At 40.5% G+C, this 24,390-nt stretch overlaps 1 protein-coding gene across 2 annotated transcripts in view; it reads right to left on the reverse strand.

Annotated features, from left to right (window-relative positions):
- The window catches only part of FAM160A1 (family with sequence similarity 160 member A1), a 220,271-nt gene that overhangs the window by 69,142 nt on the left and 126,739 nt on the right, over positions 1-24,390 (reverse strand). The window contains exons 3-4 of one of the 2 annotated variants that reach the window (XM_006770123.2): positions 12,692-12,923; positions 1,296-1,922 (exon numbers count right to left, since the gene is read on the reverse strand). In XM_006770123.2, the coding sequence (XP_006770186.1) occupies positions 1,296-1,922; positions 12,692-12,796 (732 nt within the window). In that variant the 5' untranslated portion in view covers positions 12,797-12,923. The remainder of the gene's footprint in view (positions 1-1,295; positions 1,923-12,691; positions 12,924-24,390) is intronic. The other variant, XM_006770124.2, reaches the window with a different exon arrangement.

A 24,390-nucleotide genomic window follows, 5' to 3' on the forward strand; every position in this document is an offset into this window, starting at 1 on the left:
CTGTTGCTTACTAAAAATTCTTTGCTCCCACACACCGTGATCCCACCTGGCACTCACACCTGCTGCTGGCGCCAGCCCTGCTCACACCTGCTGCTGGGCCCCAATCACTCGGCACCATCAGCAGGTGCGAGCAGTGACTACCAGCCCCGATTGTCCCTCAGGGCTTCTCTACCTCCCACTGCTCCTGAGGGGTGATCGGGACGGCAGGTACCACTCACACCTGCTGATGATGCTGACCCTGCTCACACATGTTGCTGGCACTGGCTCCAATCACTCTTTGCCATCAGTGAGAGTGAGAATGGCGGTGGCAAGAATGGGGCTGCTGGTAGACAGGGGACCAGGGGGTCAAGGTGGTAGGGGCCAGGCAGGGGCATGGAAGATGGGCTGAGACCTGCCCCTGTACCCACAGCAGCCTCACAGCCCACAGTTCCTTCCCAGTGCACGAATTTCGTGCACTGGGCCCCTAGTAGTTTATAAAGAAATACAACGATGCAACTGGTAAAAAGAACAGACAATGGAAATAAACCAGAAATGTTCACTGAGTTGGGAAAATAAAAATAGCTGTTGTCCAACGTAACTGACAGACCAGAAGAAGATATAAATCTGTCCTCTGAATCTTCCTTCCAAAGCCAACACTAATGCCAAAATAATGACCAGAGCCCTGAGGCACCTCAAGAGTCCCGGACAGCTCCCATTATTTTCTGGAACTGGGACTGGACCTGGGCTACTCCACCACCTGCAAGCGACCTTACACGTTACTTCTCACCGTACCAATGGTTAAGAAACGATACAGAATAGAGTCTTTCTAACTACCTCCAACTGCAAATAGGTACTTATTTTTTAAAAAATAAAGTCGGTGCTTTGTATCCACAATTATGGTCATTATCTTGCTGAGAAACAAATTAATTTGTGAGACCAGCTGTGAGGGGGTCTCACCACATGCCATGATCCGTTGGTGCACAATAAACCTGAGAAGCTAAAAATACAAAAAGAGCAGGTCTTACCAATTGCTCAGGCCATGCTCTTAGAGAAAACTAAAATAGTTTCTAATCCAACACAAGTGAACCAAGACACAGTTACACATGTAGGTTCCGTATTCTGAGCTGACACTGCTCAACCAATAGCATCTCGATTTAGGATTGCCCTGGCCCCTCCCAAAGATATCCTGTAAATATCTTTCCAAAGAAGGTGCCAAGTACAACTGGCTGAAAAAGACTAATAAAGTATTTATCACTAGCACAAGAGAGGGAAGAGAACTGGGTGGAAAGCATGGCAATGAGGGGAATGGGACTTACAGGACAAAAGTAGGTGTTCTCCACGATGTGATGGGCCACCATGCTGTTCTCGGCAGAGAGAGACATGATGAAAAGCAAAGCGTCCCGGGCCTGCTGACCCACAGTCCCCTCTCGGTGAATGAAGGGAATTAGAAGGGAGAAGATGAGGAAGTTGGCCGCCCCTTGGTCCTCACTCGTGTGGAAGAAGAGTTCCAGGATGGACGGATCTTTGGCAAGGATGGAACAGAGCTGGTTGAGCAGGACAACCAGCTTCCCCTCCACAGCGGGGGTAGCTGTTCCCGAACAAGAGCTCAGCAGCATCATCAGGGGCTTCAGGATGGGCTTGTGGTGCAGCAGAGGCTGGTGCGACTGGGTGACCAGCATCTCGTACATCTTTAGCTGCTCGACTTTGGTGTCATCAGTAAACTCCCGCCTCAAGCTCCAAAGGAAGAGTTTCTCCATTATGTTCTCAGAGACCACAAATTCCAGAATCGGCCCCATGGCAGCATCCTTGGCTTGTTCTTCAATCAGCAAGAAGAGCATGTGTTCTACATAATTCTGCACTGCACTGGCCTCGTCTGGAGGGATGGACCCGTATTTTGCCTGGGTGTTCTTCAAGGGGTCGTGCTTCTCTAAGATCTTCACAACCTGTAACCAAACCAAACATTTGTCAACCAACTGATGTCTACCATAATGACAAAAACAGGGCACCGAGTGTGCCAAATCCTCACAGAAGATATGGGAGCCATGGCCCACAAGAAATAGGTGAGCACTGTGTTTGCCTCTCTCATGAGAATAAGATGAAGAGGTTAAACTATAGAAAGGAAGATGTTTGCAGATATTCATTTATAATAGTTATCATTTTGGGCAACCTAACTGTTAAAGAAGGTAGTATGGTTATGCAAATTAAGCCACATGCACATCTGGGCCTCTTGTTATGAAGACGATTGAGCAAAATAAAAACTTGTAAATGATATTTTAGATGAAAAAAATCAGTTACTTTATATCATTAGGTCCATCATTATCAACCATGTCAAAAACATGAAAAAAAGACCAAAAAGAAATATGAAAAATATAAACCATTTTGTGTTCAAAGTGATGACAAGTTCTTAAATTTTTTCTAACTTGTCAAAAATATTGCTTTTTAATCTTAAAATACATTAAATAAGCAAGACTACCTGTGTTCTCCTATAAATAGCATTGATTTGAGGATTTCAACAGAAGAACACAGATCCTCATAGGCCCTTGAGAGAACACTATCCTCCCCTCCTCTACTTGGACGAGCACCCTTTTCAGCCAAGCAAGCAACATTAGGAAGGATGAGAAGAAACTGGTTAACAAAAGACATATACCTAGCAGAATCAGCTCTAACATATGGCATATGTCTGCATTTCTTGAAGCCAGAAAAAGTTCTGATTTAACCAATTATAAAATAAATCCCTAACGTACAGCATTTCTGTTTGGAGTAATGAAAAAGTATTGGAAATAGTGGTGATGGTTGCATAACAGTGTGAATGTAGTTGATGCCATTGAATTATATGCTTAAAAATGGTTAAGATGGACCTGACAGGTGTTCCTCAGTGGGTAGAGCACCAGCCTGTGCACCGAAGGGTCGTGGGTTCAATTCCCCATCAAGGGCACATACCTGGGTTGCAAGTTCAACCCCCAGCCCTGGTTGGGGTGCATGCAGGAGACAACCAATTGATGTGTTTCTCTCACCTCAATATTTCTCTCGCTCTCTCTCTCTTTCTCCTTTTTCCCACTTTCTCTAAAAATCATTGGAAAAAATATCCTTCCTCCTTAAACCCACTCTCTCTAAAAATCATTGGAAAAAATATCCTCGGGTGAGGATTAACAACAACAAAAATGGTTAATTAAGATGGCAACCTTCATTATATATCTTTGACCACCAAAAATAAAAAGTCAATTGACAGTAAAAAAAAAAAAAAAAAAGAATAAATCCCTAATTGGGTCATGGTGCTTCTCTCCCTTTCCACTGCTAGCCTGTGGATGCTCCCCGCCTCTCTCTGCCCATCAATACTGACTTCTACTTTGGCACCTGGAAACTAAAACAATGTTTTTTATCTCAACTCCCATGTAACTTTATGACTTTCATGGTAACAATTATCCACATGATAATTTTTAAACAACCAAACACTGATGGCTTCATTTTCATTCCGTTTTGCCTGTCTGAACTGCATGCAGCACCCTCCTGGCCCAGTTCTGTAACATGCGGTTACATGTTCTGTATTTAGGTTACAGAATGTTTGCAAGTCACTGGAGAAGCTGGCAATGGTACGATGCTGTGTCAGCATGCATGAGAGCGATGACAGAAGTTTAATTCTCAGGGGAAGTTCTAAGTTTTCCCCTGTCAGAAACAGGGCAAAGGAACCTTTATAAGCCAGGCAAGTTATATCCTTACAGAATGAAGAGAATTCTACAGAGTCTGTCATCTCTATCCACTTCTATTATAAAATTAACAATTCTGTTACAAAGGAAGAAATCACCCCAGCACTCCTGAGCTGACATTTTCAATAAGAAAGACCTTTGGTTAGCAGCTACCCAGGAGGTACATGGCTCAATGACTGGTGACCCCAGCGTGCCCACTGGACATGCCCTCCTTCGTTCTATGCTGACTCCAGAATGCCCCCACCCTTCCTAACATCCAAGAAGCTGCCCAGAATTCCTCAAAGGCCTGATAACCTCACTGGCAGAAATGCTGGGACCCGTCCCCCTTTCCCTTTGCTCCGGCCTCGTGACAGAGATCACAGTACCACACTTGTCCAAAAGGGGGCTCCACGTCAACACAGCATAGTCTCCAGCTCCAAAGCCCTAACTTTAAGGCTCCATGTTCTGAAGAACAAATTAGCTGCCCTGCTTTATCAGTTCTATAATTTCAATGTCCACATATTAAGTTTATGTATGAGAGCTACCTATACAGCCAGGCTTTGGGGTGGAAATGTAATTATACTTCTCATGTGTGCTCAGACTGCCTTAACTATCTAAAATTGGGACATTATACATCAATAGTGGCATAGCTAATTAGCTCAATCCTTTTGGAAAACAATCTGCCAATATGTACAGAAACTACTAAAATTGTTCCTCCCCTTTGACTTGTTAATCTCACTTTGGGATAAATGCCTAAAGGAAATAACCCCAAAATAATTGGTTAATAAATGTTCACACTGGTGATATTTTTAATAATGAAAAATAAAAATATTATTTACCCAAATGGTCAAGAAGAAGAGAATTATAATCAAAATGTTACCTCACCATACAATAAAGCTATTAAAACACTAATCATATGATTACCTGCAAGTGTATGTATAAAATAATTTAAGTTATAAACTAAATATTTGACAAGGAGATGTATGATTAGAAGTGAGTCTGAAAAGATATAAATGAGAGAGGTTCATAAATTCTTTCTCATAAAATGATCTAATTTCATAATATAAGTAAAAATAAAAGTAGACAAAGTAATTTTGTACTAGTGTATTTTTTAAAAGGACCAAAACACTGAGTTAAAAACAATTAATAATTGGAAATCTCCTCATCCTCAGAACGAGGAGATTGGAAATCTCCTCATCCTCATCCTCAATTCCTGAGCAATATATATTTATGCATATGTATTTATAGTTATATGCATAACCATATTATATATCTAAATGTAGACAAGTAATACACACAAAAACTATATGCATAATCATTCATTACATTTTCCTCGTGAATATTGTTTATTCCAATGTATTTCTTTGCAAACAATTTTTTTCCATGAAAAATCTAAAATAGAGAACTGAGATTTTTATATAAAATGCAAACTATTTAGCAGCTTTTAAGTCAAAGCATCTTTATAGTGTAGCTCCCACTGCCTTCTGGGTTAATGGGCAGAGAAACATGAGAACAGAGCTATAAACACCTATGGAGATATAAGGCTTGCTGATCACCTGGAATGGAGCAGAACCATCAAGAGCCCTTTATTCATTCCCAGCCCAGGGGTGGTTTACTGCCTGGAAGATGGGTGTGTTACAACCGAGGCCAGTGAGTCATGGAGTACACAATGCCCAGCAAAGTGCTGATTCTGCCTGTGTTGCCACAAGTCCTTAACCTCTCTCCTTAGGTGCCAGGGCCCTCCCAGGCCTCCTCCCTTCCCCTTCCAGGCAGACACACCCATAACCTGCTTTTATAAGTGGGCTCTGGGGGCCCACACTCTGGGCCTGGTTCCTGTCCAAACAGGGAATGCCTTATAAGCTCTTGGCTAGAGCACAACTTGCACTGAAATGCCAAAGAACTTCAGTTCTCATGTTCCAAGTTTGCTGCCCAGGTGTAGCTCTTTCAATTTCTGCAGACTGGTTCCTGGTGTGATCTGGATGTCTCCTTATATTTTCCTTTGTACCCACCAAACTCCAATTTTCCTGTGTCCCCGATTTTTGCTTGCTGCCTATGTTCACCTATGTATCAACTCTGACCTTCCAGGTCTAGGATCCATGATCCCACACTGCCCCCAGCAGCGTCCCTAGGCCTTGCCCATTCTCTGATTATATTCTCTCTCTTATACTCTCAACCTTGCCCCAGATTTCCCAGCCCCAGTTTCTTCTCAACTATGGATACACTCAGTCTTAGGGATTCAATTGGGGGGCTGGAGGGATCCAAGCAGAGAACAGAGCAGAAGCAAGCAAAATACACATGGCAAATATTTCTTTTACTAAACAAGTTCACTTCATTAGGCTGCAAATACCATTTAAGAAACGAATCAACCCCTGATAAAGTCCATGGTCATTAAGTGGGTAAACCAGCTGAGATCAGAAATTATACTGTAAATGTTTTGCTGAGCACAGCCAGACATGTGTTGATTTACAAGCTTTAATAAATACAAGCTGGTATGTATGTGTGCGAATTATGAGCCCAGATCATATATAGATCCCCATGTAAGTTATCACAACTCTAAACAGAAACAAATGAAAAAAAAATCAACAGTGATAACACTGATATACAAATTATCATCTAGCGGTTCTCAACCTGTGGGTCGCGACCATCAGAAAACACATATAGCATATCAGATATTTACATTACGATTCATAACAGTAGAAAAATTACAGTTACGAAGTAGCAACGAAAATAATTTTATGGTTGGGGGTCACCACAACATGAGGAACTGTAGAAAAGGGTTGCGGCATTAGGAAGTTTGAGAACCACTGAATCTTATATATTAGGATTATCGGGGCTAAATAAGATGAACAAATAGCATATTTCTTTCATAAAGGAATATTAGCTACTCCTATCCTTAGCTGTAATGATGCGCCCCATCAGTCATTGCAAATGGGCCCGGATTTCAAATATTCACAAATTCTAAACAGAAAATTCAAATGCTTTCAGAATCAAAAGATCTACATAAATCACATAATCACACCTCAAGATAATAAATGATTATTCTTCACAATAAACACAAATGTTTCCCTTTCAGGAGATTAGCTTTGACTCCATTTTAACATTGTTCTATGTAATATATATGTGTACACACACACACATATGCATGAATCAATAGGTGATTATTTATGCTACTTTAGTTGGAGCCTAGTTATTTTAAGAAAGTCACATGAGTACAACCCATACTTCCAAATCCTCTGGAATGCTTAAAAGTGGCAGCATGAAAAAAAACCAAGTTACTAAGCAACATTTTCCATCACACAGAAGAAAAGCAGGATTTAGCAATCTTAAGCAAATTCCACTTAATGTACCAAATAAATACAACAAAAGTTAGCTTCCATCCAGTCCTTGTTCATGACTTAACACCTGGTCTTTAAGTCTGGGGTATTCCTTGCACACCTATTCCTGTGGGAGACCTTTACTAAGTCATTTCTTTTTGTATTAAGATAACATAAAATAATGACATGTATTCTTGCACAAGTTGGTTAACTCAGCTCCGGTCCTGAACCCCAGAGACTTGTTTAAATCTGGTGTAAACCAGGTTCACACAGGAGCGACATGTACATTCCATCCCTCCTTGGGGCCAAAGACAGTTCAGTAATTACTGCAATGCAGAAACATGGTAGGGACATCAGTCAATAAAACACCATAAACTAATGCTTAGTTAGCTATGTCTTTTTTTAAAATTTAGGTATTAGGGAGAGGACTTAAAAGTAGTGATCTATGTAATAATACTCCAGAGAACACTGTAATTTCAACCACAGCAAAAAACAGACATCGCCAAGCACACCATGGGAGAGTTGCTGACATTTCAACATGTGTAACCACTTGACAGGCTTACAAAAGCACGAAGGGAGGCCTTGACTCTCTAAAGCAGCCAGTGGTGGCCAACCGATGGTCCACAGACGACTGGTGGTCCGTGAGGTCCGAAAGATTGGTGGCATTGATCTTAAGAAGCATAGCTTTTGTTCTGTTGTATTTTCTACTTCAAAATTAGAGCTACTTGAAAAGCTGAGAAGAAATATACAAATTTTAAATTTTAACAAATATCTCAGGTGAGAGGAAGTACTGGTCAGATGGTTGTTAACAATTTTTTTAAATGTTACTAAGACATTAAGATTAAACAGAGTTCTCTAATACTGCCCAACTTTTCATCTCTCAAAGACTTTACTTAATTTCTCTCCGTCATGATTCTATGACAAGGCACATAACAAAGGAATGAAGATGAGCAGAGCAGATCAAGAGAATGAGTGTCGGGGAACAGGTGGAAATGCACGTCTCCAATGCACGGACAAGTGCTCTACACACTCTCAGTAAAGCCAGGCTACTTGGAGCTCTACACAGACACTATACTTAAAACATATTACCTATTTTTCATTACAGCGTTGTGGGAAGACATTTGACTTAATTAACTAACCTAGATAACACAGTGTTTCCTATCCCCACCATCTCCTTAGAAGAAAAAGGCTGCTAAGCAGACTAGCTTTTTTTTTTTAATTTTGTCTTATTGTTTAAAATATTACAAAGAGTATTATTCATCAGTCAGCATTACTCTATTTTAGCTCTGAAATTTTCTTATCTTAAAAAAATTGTATAACAGCTTATTTTTGCAGACTAAGAGTGGTAAGGAAATGCTTTGGGCTACTGACTAACTAGAATCACAAAGAAATGTGCATTCATAACTGATTTTTTAAATAACCTACCACCCCTGTTCTCCTGGCTCTAAGAGCAGACACCTTTAAGTATATAACTAATCTTGATTCAGTGCTTAAAAGGAGATAGAGAATGAGTACAGCATGTGCCATGAAGCTTCACAAACTACAACTGTGCCATTAAGAATAACTAGTGTGTGTGTGTGTGTGTGTGTGTGGGTGGGTGGGGGATTCATATGGCAGTATAGTTCAATAGTTTATCTGATGGACCAGTGTTTACTTCTTGCTCTCTCTTCTATTCAAAAGCAAAGAAGCAAAAGCAAGAGACAAAAGCAACAGTCTACGAGACTATAAACTAGTCTTATAGACTACTATAAAAATTACACACACACACACACACACATACACACACACACACACCTAACACAATACAACACACTCTGCCAGATCACTGATCATTAAATACAAGTCCAAAGATCTTACTGGTAGCAAATTATAAAGTGTTTGAATATTGTGTATGTTCAAAGTTGTTTTCTAAGTCACCTCTCTCTTCTAAAAGTTGTAGTTTCTGTTTCCTGTGTTTCAGTTCAGCAAGTTGAAATCCATAATATGCCAACATATTCTTGGCACTGAAGATGTAGGTGAACAAATGGTCTCTGATCATGAGGTTGGGAAAAAGACTCTGCATGTCATGTTAGTGAAAGGTGGTTGGTCTAACCATGAGAGAACACTGGAGGTGCTGCTGGTGCAGAGTGAGAGCATACAAGAGGGCGGAAAGGTTTCCTGGAGGAAATGATGTCCCACATGAGGCCTGCAGGAGAGGCATGTAACCAGGAGGAGGGATATTCCAGGCAGAAAGAAGAGGAAGTGCCTAAGGCAGAGAGGCATAAAATAGCACAATGCCACCGCCCAGGAGGGCAGTGACTAAGAACTCCAAGTATTTTGTATTTCTGGAAACTCAATAAGAGATGAGGAATGAAAGCGGCCAGGACGTAATGAACCCTATGTGCCATCCCAGCCTGTAGCTGGGAGGCCACTGAAGTTAGATCATTCCAACTAAAGGAATGATCCAGACAGATCTGGGTTTTAGATTCCCTGCTCTGGCAACTTACGATGCAAGATGGCATCTCAGGTGAGAGGAAGTACTGGCCAGAGACTACTTCCTACAGCCTGGATTCTCCAAAGTCGCTGTTAGGAATACAGCTATTCCTGAATGGCCACTATGAAACAAACCTGGGATGGCGTGAGATCCCTAGACCCAGGGAACAGTTTGGAAATGCTGGGCCACTCAAGGACTCTCCCCTGGAAACACCCCTGAATCACAGGCTGCCTTGGATGGTGGTTGGTTACATAACTAGCTGTCCCTGACACACTGCAAGTTGTAGGTGGGCAAGCAGACCCTCCCCTCACCACCCACCCCCAAAGTGTGCTTTTAAACTCAAAGTTTGGAAAAGAAGCTATTAGTAAGCAGTAAAATAGAACTCACCCAATGTTAATTTTGCTGAACCTGCACACTAATAAACAGAAACACCCTGGATAAAAAGGTGCTGCACTTGCCAGCTAATGGAACACTTCACTAAATAAAACCTTATCACTCAGCTCTGTCTCTGCCACATTTCTCACTGGCCTTCCAGGTTGCCTTGGGGAAACCCAGGGGCTACAGCCCCAGGAGTCACAGGAGTTTATGTCAGATTTTAGCTCATTTCCCAATCCTCTGCAACTGCTCTTCATCCATCCCCAGCCTGAACAACTCACATATGCAACTCCAAAACAATAAATAAATAGCATTTGTTCCTATCAACTGGAGGTCTCATTCCTTCCCTCACACTTAGTCCCACATCTCTTCCTTGCCCCGACTTCCTCACTCCTTTCTACCATCAAAACAAGTCAGAGCTGAGCATTTGTGTCCAATACCCCTTCTCTACAGTGTCCTTGGCCTTTTGGACATGAAGACCTTCTTTTCCCTCAGTCATGCTAGCAGAACCTCACTGCCTCCGTTTCCCAGGCCCTTCCCATCCATAGTAGTCCTTTCCCTTGACTTAATCCCTGTAATCATTATTATTCATTTTATAACAATGTTTGTCACATTGGCATCCAAATTAACTTCTACATTTTTTAAAGCCCAGACCAAGGCTCGTCCATTCCTGTGTCCCCCACCCCGCCCGACCCCCCACCTGGTGCCTGCAGTAGTATACTTAAGTGTGGACTCAGCAAGTCCCCAGCCAGCAATAGTCACGTTGACATCCACGTGAATTTCTGCAACCAGCATTTTTATTGATAAAGGTAACAGGAAAGCCCTCCAGAGCCTTTGAAAGTACACAGAAGCTGAGAATGTTTTCCAGATTGGTTACAAAGGAAAAGTCAAGACTAAAGAGGTAAGAAACTTGACCAAAGTTAACAAGGAGACCAAGAGTGTCCCCACTTACGAAAGGCGTGTTTACTAACTAAACACCATTCTCTCTGACAAAGTTCTCCTTACTTACCCTCAGCTCGGTGTTTTTCTGCACCAAACGGAGGGAGCTATGCTTCAGATAACCAGAAATGTCTGCCAATGCTGAAGCCATTCATATCGGACATGACATGAATAATATGATTCTGGAACCAGGATTTCCTCCACCAATGGAAAAGCATTTTCACTCCTTCCTGAATTAAGACATTCTCACAGCACTCGCACAGCTTTGGAGAAAACTTGCCGAGGGCACTATCTGAAAGGGTAAATGATCCATCTACATAAAATCAAGAGGTTGATGACCTATAATGTCTTTGAAGAGGGGTACAGAATGCTAAATGGATCACATCACAGATACCCCAGCAGGAGTGATTACAAGCAAAGGTATTATATACAAACAAATAAGCAAAATGGGGCCCAGGGCAAAGACTGCACATTAGAATGATAAGGCTTCCTCTGCCAAATGAAATGACTGAGGTTGAAAATATTCTCAATAGGGAGCATCTGACTGTGCAATCTTACAAGTTAAAAAAAATACAAGGACAAATAATTAAATTAATAAACATATACATACTAATTTATGAATATATTATGTACATTATAATCACAAAATAGGAACTTTTAAAAGATAAAGATGGGAATATGCCTTCTAAAATATTCTTCCCACATGCAATAGCCTATTGGGCACATCCGTTTGGGTTCACCACCCCACTTTGAAGCTAGCACTTTAAGAATCTTACAAAAGTACAAAGCCAAAGGTATTATTCTATTACCTGGAAAACTCCTGAATTATTTTCTTCCCTTTGCTAAAGCAGCTGTGCCCTTAACATCCAGAGAAAACCCATTAAGATTCAAATGGTGAAAAGTCAGAGAATGAGAAATGCATAAGAAATTTTGGAAGCTTTGGACTGGATAGTGACAAGAAGCTACAAAGTGCAAATGACCCAGAAGCAGAATTAATTTTGTTTTTGATCTAAACTGTATCCTCCATAATTGCTGTGATTTACAGGCTCAGTGCTTTAACCCATGTGCTGTTTCCGGACACAGGAAGGAACTGGGTAGTCATTAAAAAGCTGTCACATAAATAGCCACTTACCAGCTCACCTGGGAGTGTAATGTTGGACAAGTAGTAAAGAATGCCAATTTTATTTATTTCACTACTTGTAAACTCCCTGAGAAAAGGGTGAGCTGGAACATTCTACCCTTAATTATCCATGAAAACAGATCAGAGAAGAGTCACAGAGAAGTCAAAATGAATAATAATAATAATAATAATAATAATAAATAATAATAAACAACTTTTATAATTGGCTTTGTAATGATTCAGGTAACACCTGGCACTGTTTTCCCTTAAATTACACCGGACCACCACTCCAAAAAGGGTAGAATACAGAGGTCAAGGGACCAAAATCTAAGTACTTGCTTGAAAACTCACTAGTTATATAACTTCAAGCAAGTTACTTAACCTCTACAATTTTCCATTCCCTCGATGAGGAAGCTAATGCTAACTGCCTTATGGGTTTGTGGAAAAGATTACATGATATAAGGCATTTGAAGTAATCAGCACAACACTTGGTAAACATCTAATAAATGTGTGCTTTGTCATGTCAGAGTCTAAGGTCTGGGTGGAAATCAGCAGGGAGGAGGGGAAGAGACAGGATGGAGACATGGTCAAGTATCCTGAAAGTGAGGTCAGATCCACTTGAAGGGGAACATGCATGTGCCCTAATTGGTTGTGTGTCTAGGAAAGCTAGAAGAGAAAGCTGCTTTCCCGCCTTTCTGAAGGGGCTTTCTTCCCAGTTTCTGGAGGAAACCCTGTCACAGATAGGAAACCCTGGGTCAGGGTGAAGGGGGCCTCAAGACCAGCAGAGAGGGTGGAACTCATACTTTACCTGCGCCCAGTGGTTTTTAAATACAATCATGCATGTTTCTGGGTCAACTCCCTGCAGGCTCACAGCCTGCTGGAGTTTGTGTTCAGTCGCAACCGATGACATCATAAACCTTCATAAAGCAATGCTTCTAAGTCATATTTAATTTTCATCAAAATTTCGCAAGCAGTCACTAACTTTCAAGTATCACATTAGAAATGTAACTTCTTCACATTTCATTGTCACCTTCCAAAACCTGTAATGACAACAAAAAATGCATCTCATTATGTTCGTATATTGAATAGGACACTGACTACTATATTTAAATCAAAGCCCAACACAGGACAAAACATCTACGAAATAGACATTTCTACTCAATCTGAAGGCTTCCCTTTTTCCTCTCACCTTGCTACTCAAAATATAATGAGTCTCCCAAAGCTACATGAATAAATTAAGCAATTATTAGGTTTATTCTCTCCACTACTGCCAACCAACCCCCTCGATTACAATTCTAAATCACTCAAATCCACTTGCTGTCATCAAGCAAGAAACTATGATGCCAATGTCTGTGGAGTTTAAAAACACCCAGAAGCAGGGAAACCATTAGCTAATAGTGACAGAAATAAGTGGCTTCATGAAACTTGGGTAGTTATGAAACAGCACCCAGACTCCTGGGTCTAATATTATTGACTAGAGTTCCAGTACGTGAAATTGCGTGAGACCCAGACCCACCGCGCCAGCGGGACCCCAGACTTGCCCTGCGGGAGCCACGGGCCCCACCTCCATGGTTCTGCCATTATGGTATCACAACCATAGGCCTTTTAGGATAAATATATATTTTTTTTAAAAAAAATAATGCAACTGAAAGCATTCTCGGTCATTTGTGGCCACAAACTAAGTGAAGGTTTCTAGATTTTCTGAAAAATAATAGAATTCCAAGTAACCTTGACAAATCAGAGAGAAATGATCCATCAAAAACAAGATAGGGCACACTTACAAATGAGAAGTGAATTGTGTGGATAAAATATGAAGAAAGTCTGACTGCAACCGACTCCCCGTAGGGAGGAAATAGATACTGAGGTCACACAGCGAACAGTGGGTCTGATCCAGTTGTGTGGCGCTTACTCTCTGACAAAGAACCAACACAGTGGTGTTATCTCACCAGTTTGAACAGCCCATAAAAGGACTGGGTACCATTCAAAATATTATTTTTTTAGTGTACAGATTGGAGAGAGATCAGAGAAAGGTAATTACACTGTAATTATCAGGGAACTGGAAAACAAAACCCATGATATAATTTCCAGGCTCGTAGTGCCAAAATGAGTAGTGCAAAAACAGCTATTTTCAACTGATGGATATGAAAGGTAATACCAGGAGAACACTAATCAACTGTTCCTCCTACAAACAACGAACCGTAAGGAAGAAGGCTTCAGGTGGTGATTCGGATTGGACCTTGGTGTTCTTTGTGAGGAGTGGAATTAAACACTGGAAAACAGTTAAGGTATATTCCAAACAAGTGCTTCTGCTGGGGGATGGGAGGCTAGCCCTTCATCATTAAAGGATCTTTTAAAAAATATATGAGGACATACGACAGAAAACTTACGAGAATTAATAATTCTGAAGAAAGAAACATATTTCAGGAGAATGAAAGAAGACTAAAGTGTACACAAAGAGGAAGGCCTGTTAGGAGGAGCACTGCACACAGAATTTTCCCCAGGAAAAAAAACAGCTGTGTGTGTCTTCTATGACTATATTTTATTATTTAAATTGGTGAATTCCCTATTGTACAGTTGCTAAGAGTACAAAATTGTTGTTTTCAATAAGACACTGTTCACTGCCAACCACAGCCCTTTGCCTGAGAGGCATGTTTTCTCTTGGTGTTTTAGAAACTAAGAGTGGCCACCCCAAGCATGCAGGGTATGCGCTCCCAGTCCCACAGTCCCCAGGATCCCATGGTCCCCATCACTCCCTGTGACCCCACTGTCAGCCTCTCCCCCTCATTGTGACTACCAGGCTAGCCCGTACAAATAACATTTCAGCATGCAGCTTTGCTCCAAGTGAGGAGAGATAGAACAAGTTCTGACTCAACTTCCTCATTGTCCTAAACGTAATATTGCTGTGAAAAACATCCAGGTCTGTTATTCAGACGATGTAATTATCATAATAAGGAACATCAGGATATTTTGGGTTATCCCAGAGGTTGGATAAGTAGAAAACTCCTTGACGCTCCAGCTCCAGGATTCTCAGATTCTTGTTCAAAGCTTTGAAGGGAACATATACCGTGCCAACCGCCTCTGACTCAAAATCAGTCACATGCTAAAATCCTTTCAGTTGGTTTGCAAAGGGACTGTACATGCAACCTTTCAGAGAGTGAGACTGCATTACAGACAAAATAACTGTCTTAGCTGAGGTCATAAGTTTACAAGTTAGTTTTGATGGCAATAGAATGTAAGTTTCTCAATCCCCAGTCCGGTGATCTTTCTAGAAAACCATCTTCTCCTTCCTGCTGGCTAGAATCCCGGCCCTATTGCCTTAAGGAATCTGGATCTTCTCTGGGAAAAGGGCATCTCACTTGGTTGGTACGTATCTGATCATACTTCCAAGGCAGATGCCTGAAGAATCTAAACGTGTCATGAGCCCAGAAACCACAACTTTGAGAAAACTTAGTGGAGAAAGGTGTGTTGGGCAAGTCAAGCAACCCATATTTGATAGCAAAACACCATGCCAGAAGATCCTACAAATGAAAATACTAACCAGAGACCAAAGGGCTGAGTATTTCCACTCTTTCTCTCTCCTTCCCATGTTAGACGATTACATCACAGGCCTGTCCCCAGGGCAACTTAAGCCCAAAAGGAAGAGACAGCACCATATTTATGAGAGATGTACTGGTATAAGGATATATTTCCTCCAGCACCAAGATTTTCAAGATAATTCTGCCTTTCCCTATTATCGGGCTTTGCTCTTTTCCTTTTTTGCATTTTTCAATTCCAAGCTGCTTAATTAATTTTCAGATCACAACTGAAAGACCCAAGAGAAGGACAGAGTAGGACAAAACTAAGCAAAAAGCTGTGAGATGGTGAAAGAGGCTGCAGTCGCTGGAATGTGTGCTGTGTGACAAGCCTGGCTTTTACGGGACATTCCCCCTTCCTCGCCCTGTTCCCTCTGCAGCCTAAGGCATCTGAAGCTGGGAATGCTGGCCGCTCTTGGCACACAGACCGTTCTTCCCGTAAATACGCACAGGCACATAAATTTGAATTTCGTGCCAAAGAGAGAGCTCTATAAACCATCCAGACCCTAACGAGTAATTTCTTTTTCTTTCTTCAAATAAACCACCAACACCAAAGAAAAATACCTAAAGGGCTCTTTTTTCAACAAGGGTTGCTTGTGGTTTTGTGGTGTGGTTGTTGAATTTTCTGGCATGGGGTGGGGTGGGTAGAGGAGCTATCATAATATATATATGACAGCCTGATGTATCAGCACACATTCTATAGTGAAAAGACTTAACTAAATATATTCTTTCCAAAGATATTACTGATAGTCAATATATTCATCTCAATATTATATGTAAAAATATTTTCCATCAATAAGGAAAGAAAACTCTATTAAATTTTTGTTGGAGACAGGGATAACTGACATAAAAGTATATGATTTTTATTGGCCCTTTTTGGAAAGTATATGATATGTTTTATTTGACTATGAAAAAAAGTGTAAGCATACACTTACACATCACAGAATTATAAAAGACTCCATATGGTCATAAAAGCTTAGATTCTAGTCATCTAGATCACACCTCCTTCCAATGTAAAAATTTCTTCAACCTCATTCCCAAATGAACAGATATCTAATTTCAGACTCTTTCAAAATCTACAATACTTAGGAGAGCTATAAATGTGTCAGAATTACATTTTTTCTTGAAATACAATCCCTGAATGACTATATGTTAATATAGCTCTCTTTCACTACAGACTGAACTTACAATGTAAACATTTTGGCATATAATTCTATATTATCTCATATCATCCTTCAATTATTTTATCTGTTTCAATATAATATCCTTTAAAAACAAATTTTTAAAAATTCCTTAAGGGAAAGAAATAGATAGCTACCTTATTGGGAGACAGAGCCAAGAGAACATTTTTATTGAGGAAAAAGTGATCATATTTGCAGGTCTAATGGGAAGGAACTAATGAATAGGGAGAATTTGAAGATTTTTTTAAAGAAAGAAAGGATTTGATGGAGCAAGAGGAGAAGAATGGTGAAGAACACAGGTAGGGTGAGGCCTAGAGACAAAAGAGAAGCAAAGAGTCTTTTCGTGTTACCAATTCAGAAGTAATAGCCTGGCTTTGGTGGGAAGACATTGCAGGTTCCCTTCCCACCTTTCCTTCTTCTACCCACCTGACATTTCTCTGACTGGTGTATGGAAATGGATGGAGAGTTTGGGTGGATTTAGCGTAGGGAACAAAGGGTAAAGGCTAAGAGTTCTTAGCTCGGTTGTCCACGTGTAGAAGTCAAAAACCTTAAAGTCCCCACTTGGAGTCTTGAGCTCTGAACAAGGAGAAAAAGCCCCAAGACTCTGGTTCCAGTTCTAATCAGCTGTCACACCCTAAATAAAAAATGGGGCTCTTGGATTGGAACCTCTCTTAGGTGAGTAGCTAGGTCTCTCCCAGCTCAGAAGTCATTATTTTGTGTATTTTATTACAACTGTGATACTAACTGGGAAGAGGTAATCTTAAAGAAGGACAATAAATGGGATTCTATCTTTATGCTTTTTTCAACTGAAGCATATTTCACTTAAGGAACCCAAAGCACAGGAATCAACCATCTCAAATATATAAACAAACCACATTTGTGGTTGGTTGGTTGGTTGGTTTCCTGAGCAACTGCCAGTATAAAACCTCATTGTTTTAGAATGCACTTTGGAATGCCCTAAACTGGCTGCTACTAAACACATAAAAAGTCTATTACTGTAAAAGTGCTTATCACATGAAATTGCATCTAAGAGTGAAGACTCTTCCAATATTGGGAACATCTGAAAGAGGGGAACCTTGTGCCCTCACTTATAACTAAGAGCAGCAAGGGGAATTCATTTTAGGTCAAACTACCTCACACAACCTGGACTTAGGGCCTAATAAAATCCTATTAAGCCTAAATCCTCCCTGTGCTCTAATCCTCTGGCCCAGTTTCCTTTTCTCTCTCACTGTCATATCACATAGCATGCTGGGCTGTGGAAAATAAAGGCAAGATCTAATAGCCCTGACTCCCATGGACTCTCAACCTGTCATAGAGCATTTTATGTAATCCTCACCTGAGGATATCCTATATAAGAAAAGGCCAATATACAAATCAACCAAACAGCAGAACAACCGTTCGCTATGACATGCACTGACCACCAGGGGGCAGATGCTCAATGCAGGAGAGGTCCCCTGGTGATCAGTGTGCTCCCACAGGGGGAGCGCTGCTCAGCCAGAAGCCGGGCTCATGGCTGGCAAGCACAGCAGTGGTGATGGGAGGCTTGCCTGCCTCCGCAGCAGCACTAAGGATGTCTGACTGATGGCTTAGGCCCGCTCCCCATAGGGATATCCCCTGAGGGCTCCCAGGCTGCGAGAAGGTGCAGTTTGGGCTGAGGGACACACCACCCCCCCCCCACGAATTTCGTGCACTGGGCCTCTAGTAATTCAATAAAATGAAATTATTTTTTATTTAAAGAGAAGAGAGGGAGAGAGTTTGAAAAGATGATGACAGGGCCTTGTGCTCTATGCCCTTTCCTACAATAAACTTGCCTATAAGATTGAGATAGAGAGAGAGAGAGAGAGAGAGAGACACATCAATCGGCTGCCTCCTGTATATGCCCCAACCAGGGATGGAACCTTCAACCTAGGTATGTGCCCTTACCAGGAATTGAACCAACAACCTCTTGGTGTATAAGATGATGCTCCAACCAAACACTTAGACAAGGCATCATAGAGTTTGACTCTGGCTCTTTCAGGTTCACTGTCCAACATTTCAGTAACGCAGTACCTTGTTTTGTGCCAAGTTGTAGGTCACCAGTTCATTCACAGAAAAATTCTCATGAATTTCAAGTGCACGAAGAAAATTCTCTCAATACAGATATTCAAAGCGGTTTCAGGCTTTGATAAAGGTATACTTCAAATGAGTAATAAGACTGAGGGAAACTGTTAATGCCCTGAAATAATTCCACCATGTTTCACATCTTCACTTCACTACAATAGGCTGCCAACTAGGTCATACCCAAGTGCCAGGCAACTGGCTGATAAACAGAATAAGTAGAAAAGGAAAATTAAAATTAACATTCAAATTCATACCTGAAATTTGTTTGGGGACTTAATTTTTAATGCTATTTAAGAAATTAAACCTCTGTTGGCAAAGATTTGGAATGGAAAAATTATAGCTTTTGAAAATTACAGCAAGTGTTGAGACATCAGCTCATGAGTGACTAAACAGAAAAGTTTCTTATTCACACAGAGAGATTTGTTGAAACATGAAAGCTGGATCATTCTTAAAGGAAGTTTCCCCAACAACGCAATCAATCAATGTAATTTTACTAGTATGCCCAACATGTCTTGGTCATTTTCTCTGGAAAGGGAGGGGCCTTTGGGAAGTTATGCTGCTCAGTCTTACTAAGTGTAATGAGTTAAGTAACAATATAATTCTCCATATGTCCCATGAGTCTCATCTATTGCTGGGCATATTTTTCTAAAGAGACGTGGCTACAGTTTTTAGCCAACTCCAAAAGGGGCTTATAAACTGCTCCCCCACTTCAAAAAAGTTTAAAAGCTACTTTAAAGATGTGTTCACGGTAAAACCACCAAGAGCCCCAGAGCAGAGGCAAATGGCCAGCTCCAATTCTGAAGGTGTCACTGCAGAGACAGTGGTGGGACTTCTGGGACTTCGGTGATAAGAGAAAGTATGTCTCAGCAGCCTGCGGGCTGCTCCAGCCTGGGAGTAATCATGCTCTTGAATAATAATCAGTTCAGGCCTCCGAGCCTTACAAATTTCATGGCTGGCTAAGCACTTCCACTCCCACCCAAAGCACTGCAAGGCGACTTGTCAGAGGTAAAAAATGATTAGCATTTATTATAATTTAGTAACAGGCTCAAAAGTCAGCAAACTCCTGGTCTCCTCCAACATGATCCCATGCCGATTAAGACATGGCACCTTCCTTGACCATCTGTGAAACAGGCCACGAAGAGCCAGATGACTACTGGGTACCATAAACATGACAGAAAGGGTGTGAACCACTGGTGCTTGAGCTAACTGATAAAGGCAGCCTGCCTTCGGGTAGGGCCTTTATGTGGTAACCTATGACTATGAAGTTTTAATTTCACATTTAATTTTTATAAATTTATGCAATTTACCTTCAGCTTATGAGGTTAGCTCTAGGAATTAGGAAAGTCAATGTTCAGGTAGGGCCTTTATGTGGTAACCTATGACTATAAAGTTTTAATTTCACATTTAATTTTTATAAACATAAAAATAATATAAGGCTTCCTTACATATAAATATGATAATCCCTCTCACAAATGGTACTATGATTTAAACAACTACGTTTTCTCATGCATGAAGAGTAAAAGATTCTAGAAGTATGTGATAAAAACCTACTGGTTTCAAGTTTTTACTACTCACATATATATTATTGTCAGGATCAGTTTATCATCAAGAGAAGACACCATATGGAGAAAAATAAAAAGCAAGACCTTCTAAAAGCACTGCAAATTTTCAGGGGGGAAGAAAGTTTTAACTTGAAATCTCTCCCTCTTGAGCAACACTGCACGGGCCTCAATACACGATCAAGGTCCAGACTCACCCATATCCAGAGATGACTGAGCGAAGTAACTATGGGTGCATCTCAGGGACCTCAGGTGAGTGCACAAACTGGTGCTCTACCCACAAAATTAAATTTGATCATCAAAACCACTTCTGTGCATTTACCCTACAAATACACGTTCCCCTTACAAAATGGCATATGGAATAATAGTACTAGTAAGAGTTGACACTATGTACTTCTCTGTGCCAGGTACTATTCTAAATACATTACACTGTTAACTCTTTAAATCTGTAAACTATTACTACCCTTAGACACAGATAAGGAAGCTGAGGCACAGAAGGGGAGAGGAATTGGTCTAATCAAGGTCACACAGATATCCTGAGGTCTGACTCAGACGCAGTCTCTTAACCACTAGCACCTCTCCAAGTAGAATGATGTATGTTATCATTAGGACCATATCTTTAATGCTTATTTTAATATTATTGTGCAATAATACTCACTGGGTTAAATTTATGCAATTTACCTTCAGCTTATAAGGTTAGCTCTAGGAATTAGGAAAGTCAATGTTCTGCCAAAATACTTTTCAGTCTATTCAGGTCCTCTGCCAATTTTTAAATCCAATTGTTTGTTTTGATGTTGAGTTGTATGAGTTCTTTATATATTTTGTATATTAACCCCTTATTGAATGTATCATTTGCAAATATCTTCTCCCATTCCGTTGATTGTCTTTTCATTTTATTGATGGTTTCCTTTGCTGTACAAAAGCTTTTTAGTTTGATTTAATTCCATTTGCTTATTTTTGCTTTTGTTGCCCTTGCCTGGGGAGACATATGCAAAAAGCTATTTCTAAGACTAATGTTAAAGAGTTTACTGCCTATGTTTTCTTCTAGGAGTTTTATGGTTTCTGGTCTTACATTTAAGTGTTTAATTCGTTTTTTAAAAGATTTTTTAATTGATTTTTAGAGAGAGGAAAAGGGAGAGGGAGAGAAACATTGATGTGAGAGCAGAACACTGATCAGTCGCCACCTGCAAACCCGCTACTGGGGATCAAGCCCTGACCAGGAATCAAACCAGCAACCTTGTAGTGCATGGCATGATGCTCAAGCAAGACACACAACCCAGGGCTACTGGTAAGTGTTTAATCCATTTCAAGTTTATTTTTGTATATGGTGTAAGAAAGTACAATCTGGTTTCATTTTTTTGTATGTGTCTGTCAGTTTTCCCAACACCATTTACTGAAGAGACTATCTTTTCCCATTTATATTCCTGCCTCTTTAGTTGTAGATTAATTGACCATATAGCCGTGGGTTTATTTCTGGGCTCTCTATTCTGTTCCATTGGTCTGTGTGTTTGTTTTGTGCCAGTACCACATTGTTTTTATTACAATACCTTTGTCTAGCTCAGTGGTTCTCCAAATGTAGTTGAGGAACCCAGAGTTCCCCAGCACCCTTTCTGGGGGACCTCAAGGATCTCAGTAATTTTAAGGACATCTCCAAAAAAACAAAATTGCCAGGAGCCAGTCCATCCTTGCTGTTTCGATTAATTGACCATACAGCCGTGGGTTTATTTCTGGGCTTTCTATTCTGTTCCATTGGTCTGTGTGTTTGTTTTGTGCCAGTACCACATTGTTTTTATTACAATACCTTTGTCTAGCTCAGTGGTTCTCCAAATGTAGTTGAGGAACCCAGAGTTCTCCAGAACCCTTTCTGGGGGACCTCAAGGATCTCAATAATTTTAAGGACATCTCCAAAAAAACAAAATCAATCGAAGTAAACATAGCTCGTTGTGAAGATTTCTTATATCAAAAAAAGCGGCCGGCATTGCAATTAACTGTAGTTATACTTGAGCAGTTAGTTTCACCACTACTCACTACAACTTTTTAAATTATTTGGCTTTTTTTAATAGGATTTTTTTTCTATTTGTACAAAGCCTATTCTTTCAAACTAACATTCACCCCAAAAAATCAAAGTTCATTATGCGTTTCTTGAGTTTTTTTGTCAAAATATTACTTTCATTCAAAGATGTGGAGAAAAAGAACCTCTAGTACACTGCTGGTGGGAATTCAGACTGGTGCAGCCACTGTGGAAAACAGTATGGAGTTTCCTCAAAAAATTAAAAATGGAACTCCCATTTGCCCCAGTGACCCCACTTCTAGAAATATATCCTAAGAAACCTGAAATGCCAATCAGAAAGAATATATGCACCCCTATGTTCATAGCAGCACAATTTACAATAGCTAAGATCCGGAAACAGCCCAATTGCCTATTAGTAGATGAGTGGATACAAAAGCTGTGGTCCATGTACACCATGGAATACTATGCAGATATAAAAAAGAAGAATCTCTTCCCCTTTGGGACAGGATAGAGGGACCTGGAGAGTATCATGCTAAGTGAAATAAGTCAGTCAAATGGATTAAAAAACTGTGGTACATCTACACAATGGAATACTATGCTGTAGTGGTAATGAAGGAACTCTTACCATTTGCAATAGCATGGATGGACCTGGAGAGTATTATGCTAAGTGAAATAAGCCAGTCAGAGAAAGACAAGCATCACATGATCTCACTCATATGTGGTACCTAATGAACAACATAAACTAATGAACAAAATAGATCCAGAGACATAGAACCATGAACAGACTGATGAATTTCAGAGGGAAGGTGGGGAGAGGGGCGAGAGATTAACTGGGGAACTTATGTGCATATATGCATGGCCCATGGACACAAACAATAGTGTGACAAAGGCTTGGGAGGGGCAGATGCAGGGAGGAAAAGAACAACAAAAAAACAGACACCTGTCATACTTTCAACAATAAAGATAAATTTAAAAAATATATATTGCTTTCATTAACAGCAGCTCTTAGTGCTCTGAAGCCTGAATTTTGCCACAGGTATGATTCTGTGGAATTCTGAAACAGAACTTGGTGAGACTAGTTACCCTGGATGAAGCAGTGCTTTATTTCAATGGGAGGTGCATTCACTCTCTCTCTCTCCCAGCCCCCTTCTGCACGGAGATGCACACCCATGCATGCACACACGCAAGTCTAGCTCTGCACCAGATGTAAATACTAATGATTAGTTGTTGCCTTTCCAGAGACGCTAGAATAGAAAAGCCATATGTGATTTGCAATTAACAAAGGGTAACGAAGGCTCTAATTTCTGCCTGTGGGTCCAGAATTTAGGCTGTGATGCCTTTCCAAGAAATAAAACTAAAAGCTGACATGACTTATATTAAGCAGTTCCTCTGTCACAGCAAGGATAGCTTATTGACTGGATGGCTGCCAGCCCCTAAGCAGACCTGCAGAGAGGCTGTCCTCATGGGGAGGAAGGCATTCATTTATCCATAAGCCTCCAGAAGCAACTGGGTAATCACGATTCTCCCATATTCTGCTTCAATTCATCTCCACTTGCCTCTGGAGTGACTGGCACAGACTTGAATGGTTTCGGGCCATCTAGATTTCTTTAATTAAAAATTTTCTCTGCTAAATTAACACATGTGTCTCAATGTCTTTTGTACAGAGGGTAAAGAAAGAGAAAGCAAAAGCCAAAAAAGAAACATCAAAGACAGTGTTTTAAATTAAGTTTTGCTTCAAATATCTTCTGCATTTGACACTATTTTTCCCCAGAGTTGGTGCTTCAGGTAGAAAACAATGAACAAGGGTAGACAAGGGTTTCTATGTTTCCCTCAAAAGTATCCTGCACTTTAGAGCTAATTAACTTCTAAAATCAAAGGAGTTATACCCTCTTTATAAGAGGGTATGGAAGCAAAAGCGGAATTTGGCAAATTCCTTTTTTGGCAAGAATAATTTTGTGTGTTGACATATATATATGCATAATACTTCTATGCCCTGTGGGATTGCCAAAAAATTGATGATCTGACTCAATACTACTGAAATGAATATGCAATTTTTTTCAATATATTTTACTGATTTTTTACAG

The sequence above is a fragment of the Myotis davidii genome, unplaced genomic scaffold (genome assembly GCF_000327345.1).
Source record: "Myotis davidii unplaced genomic scaffold, ASM32734v1 scaffold323, whole genome shotgun sequence".
In the NCBI taxonomy this organism is placed as follows: Eukaryota; Metazoa; Chordata; class Mammalia; order Chiroptera; family Vespertilionidae; genus Myotis; species Myotis davidii.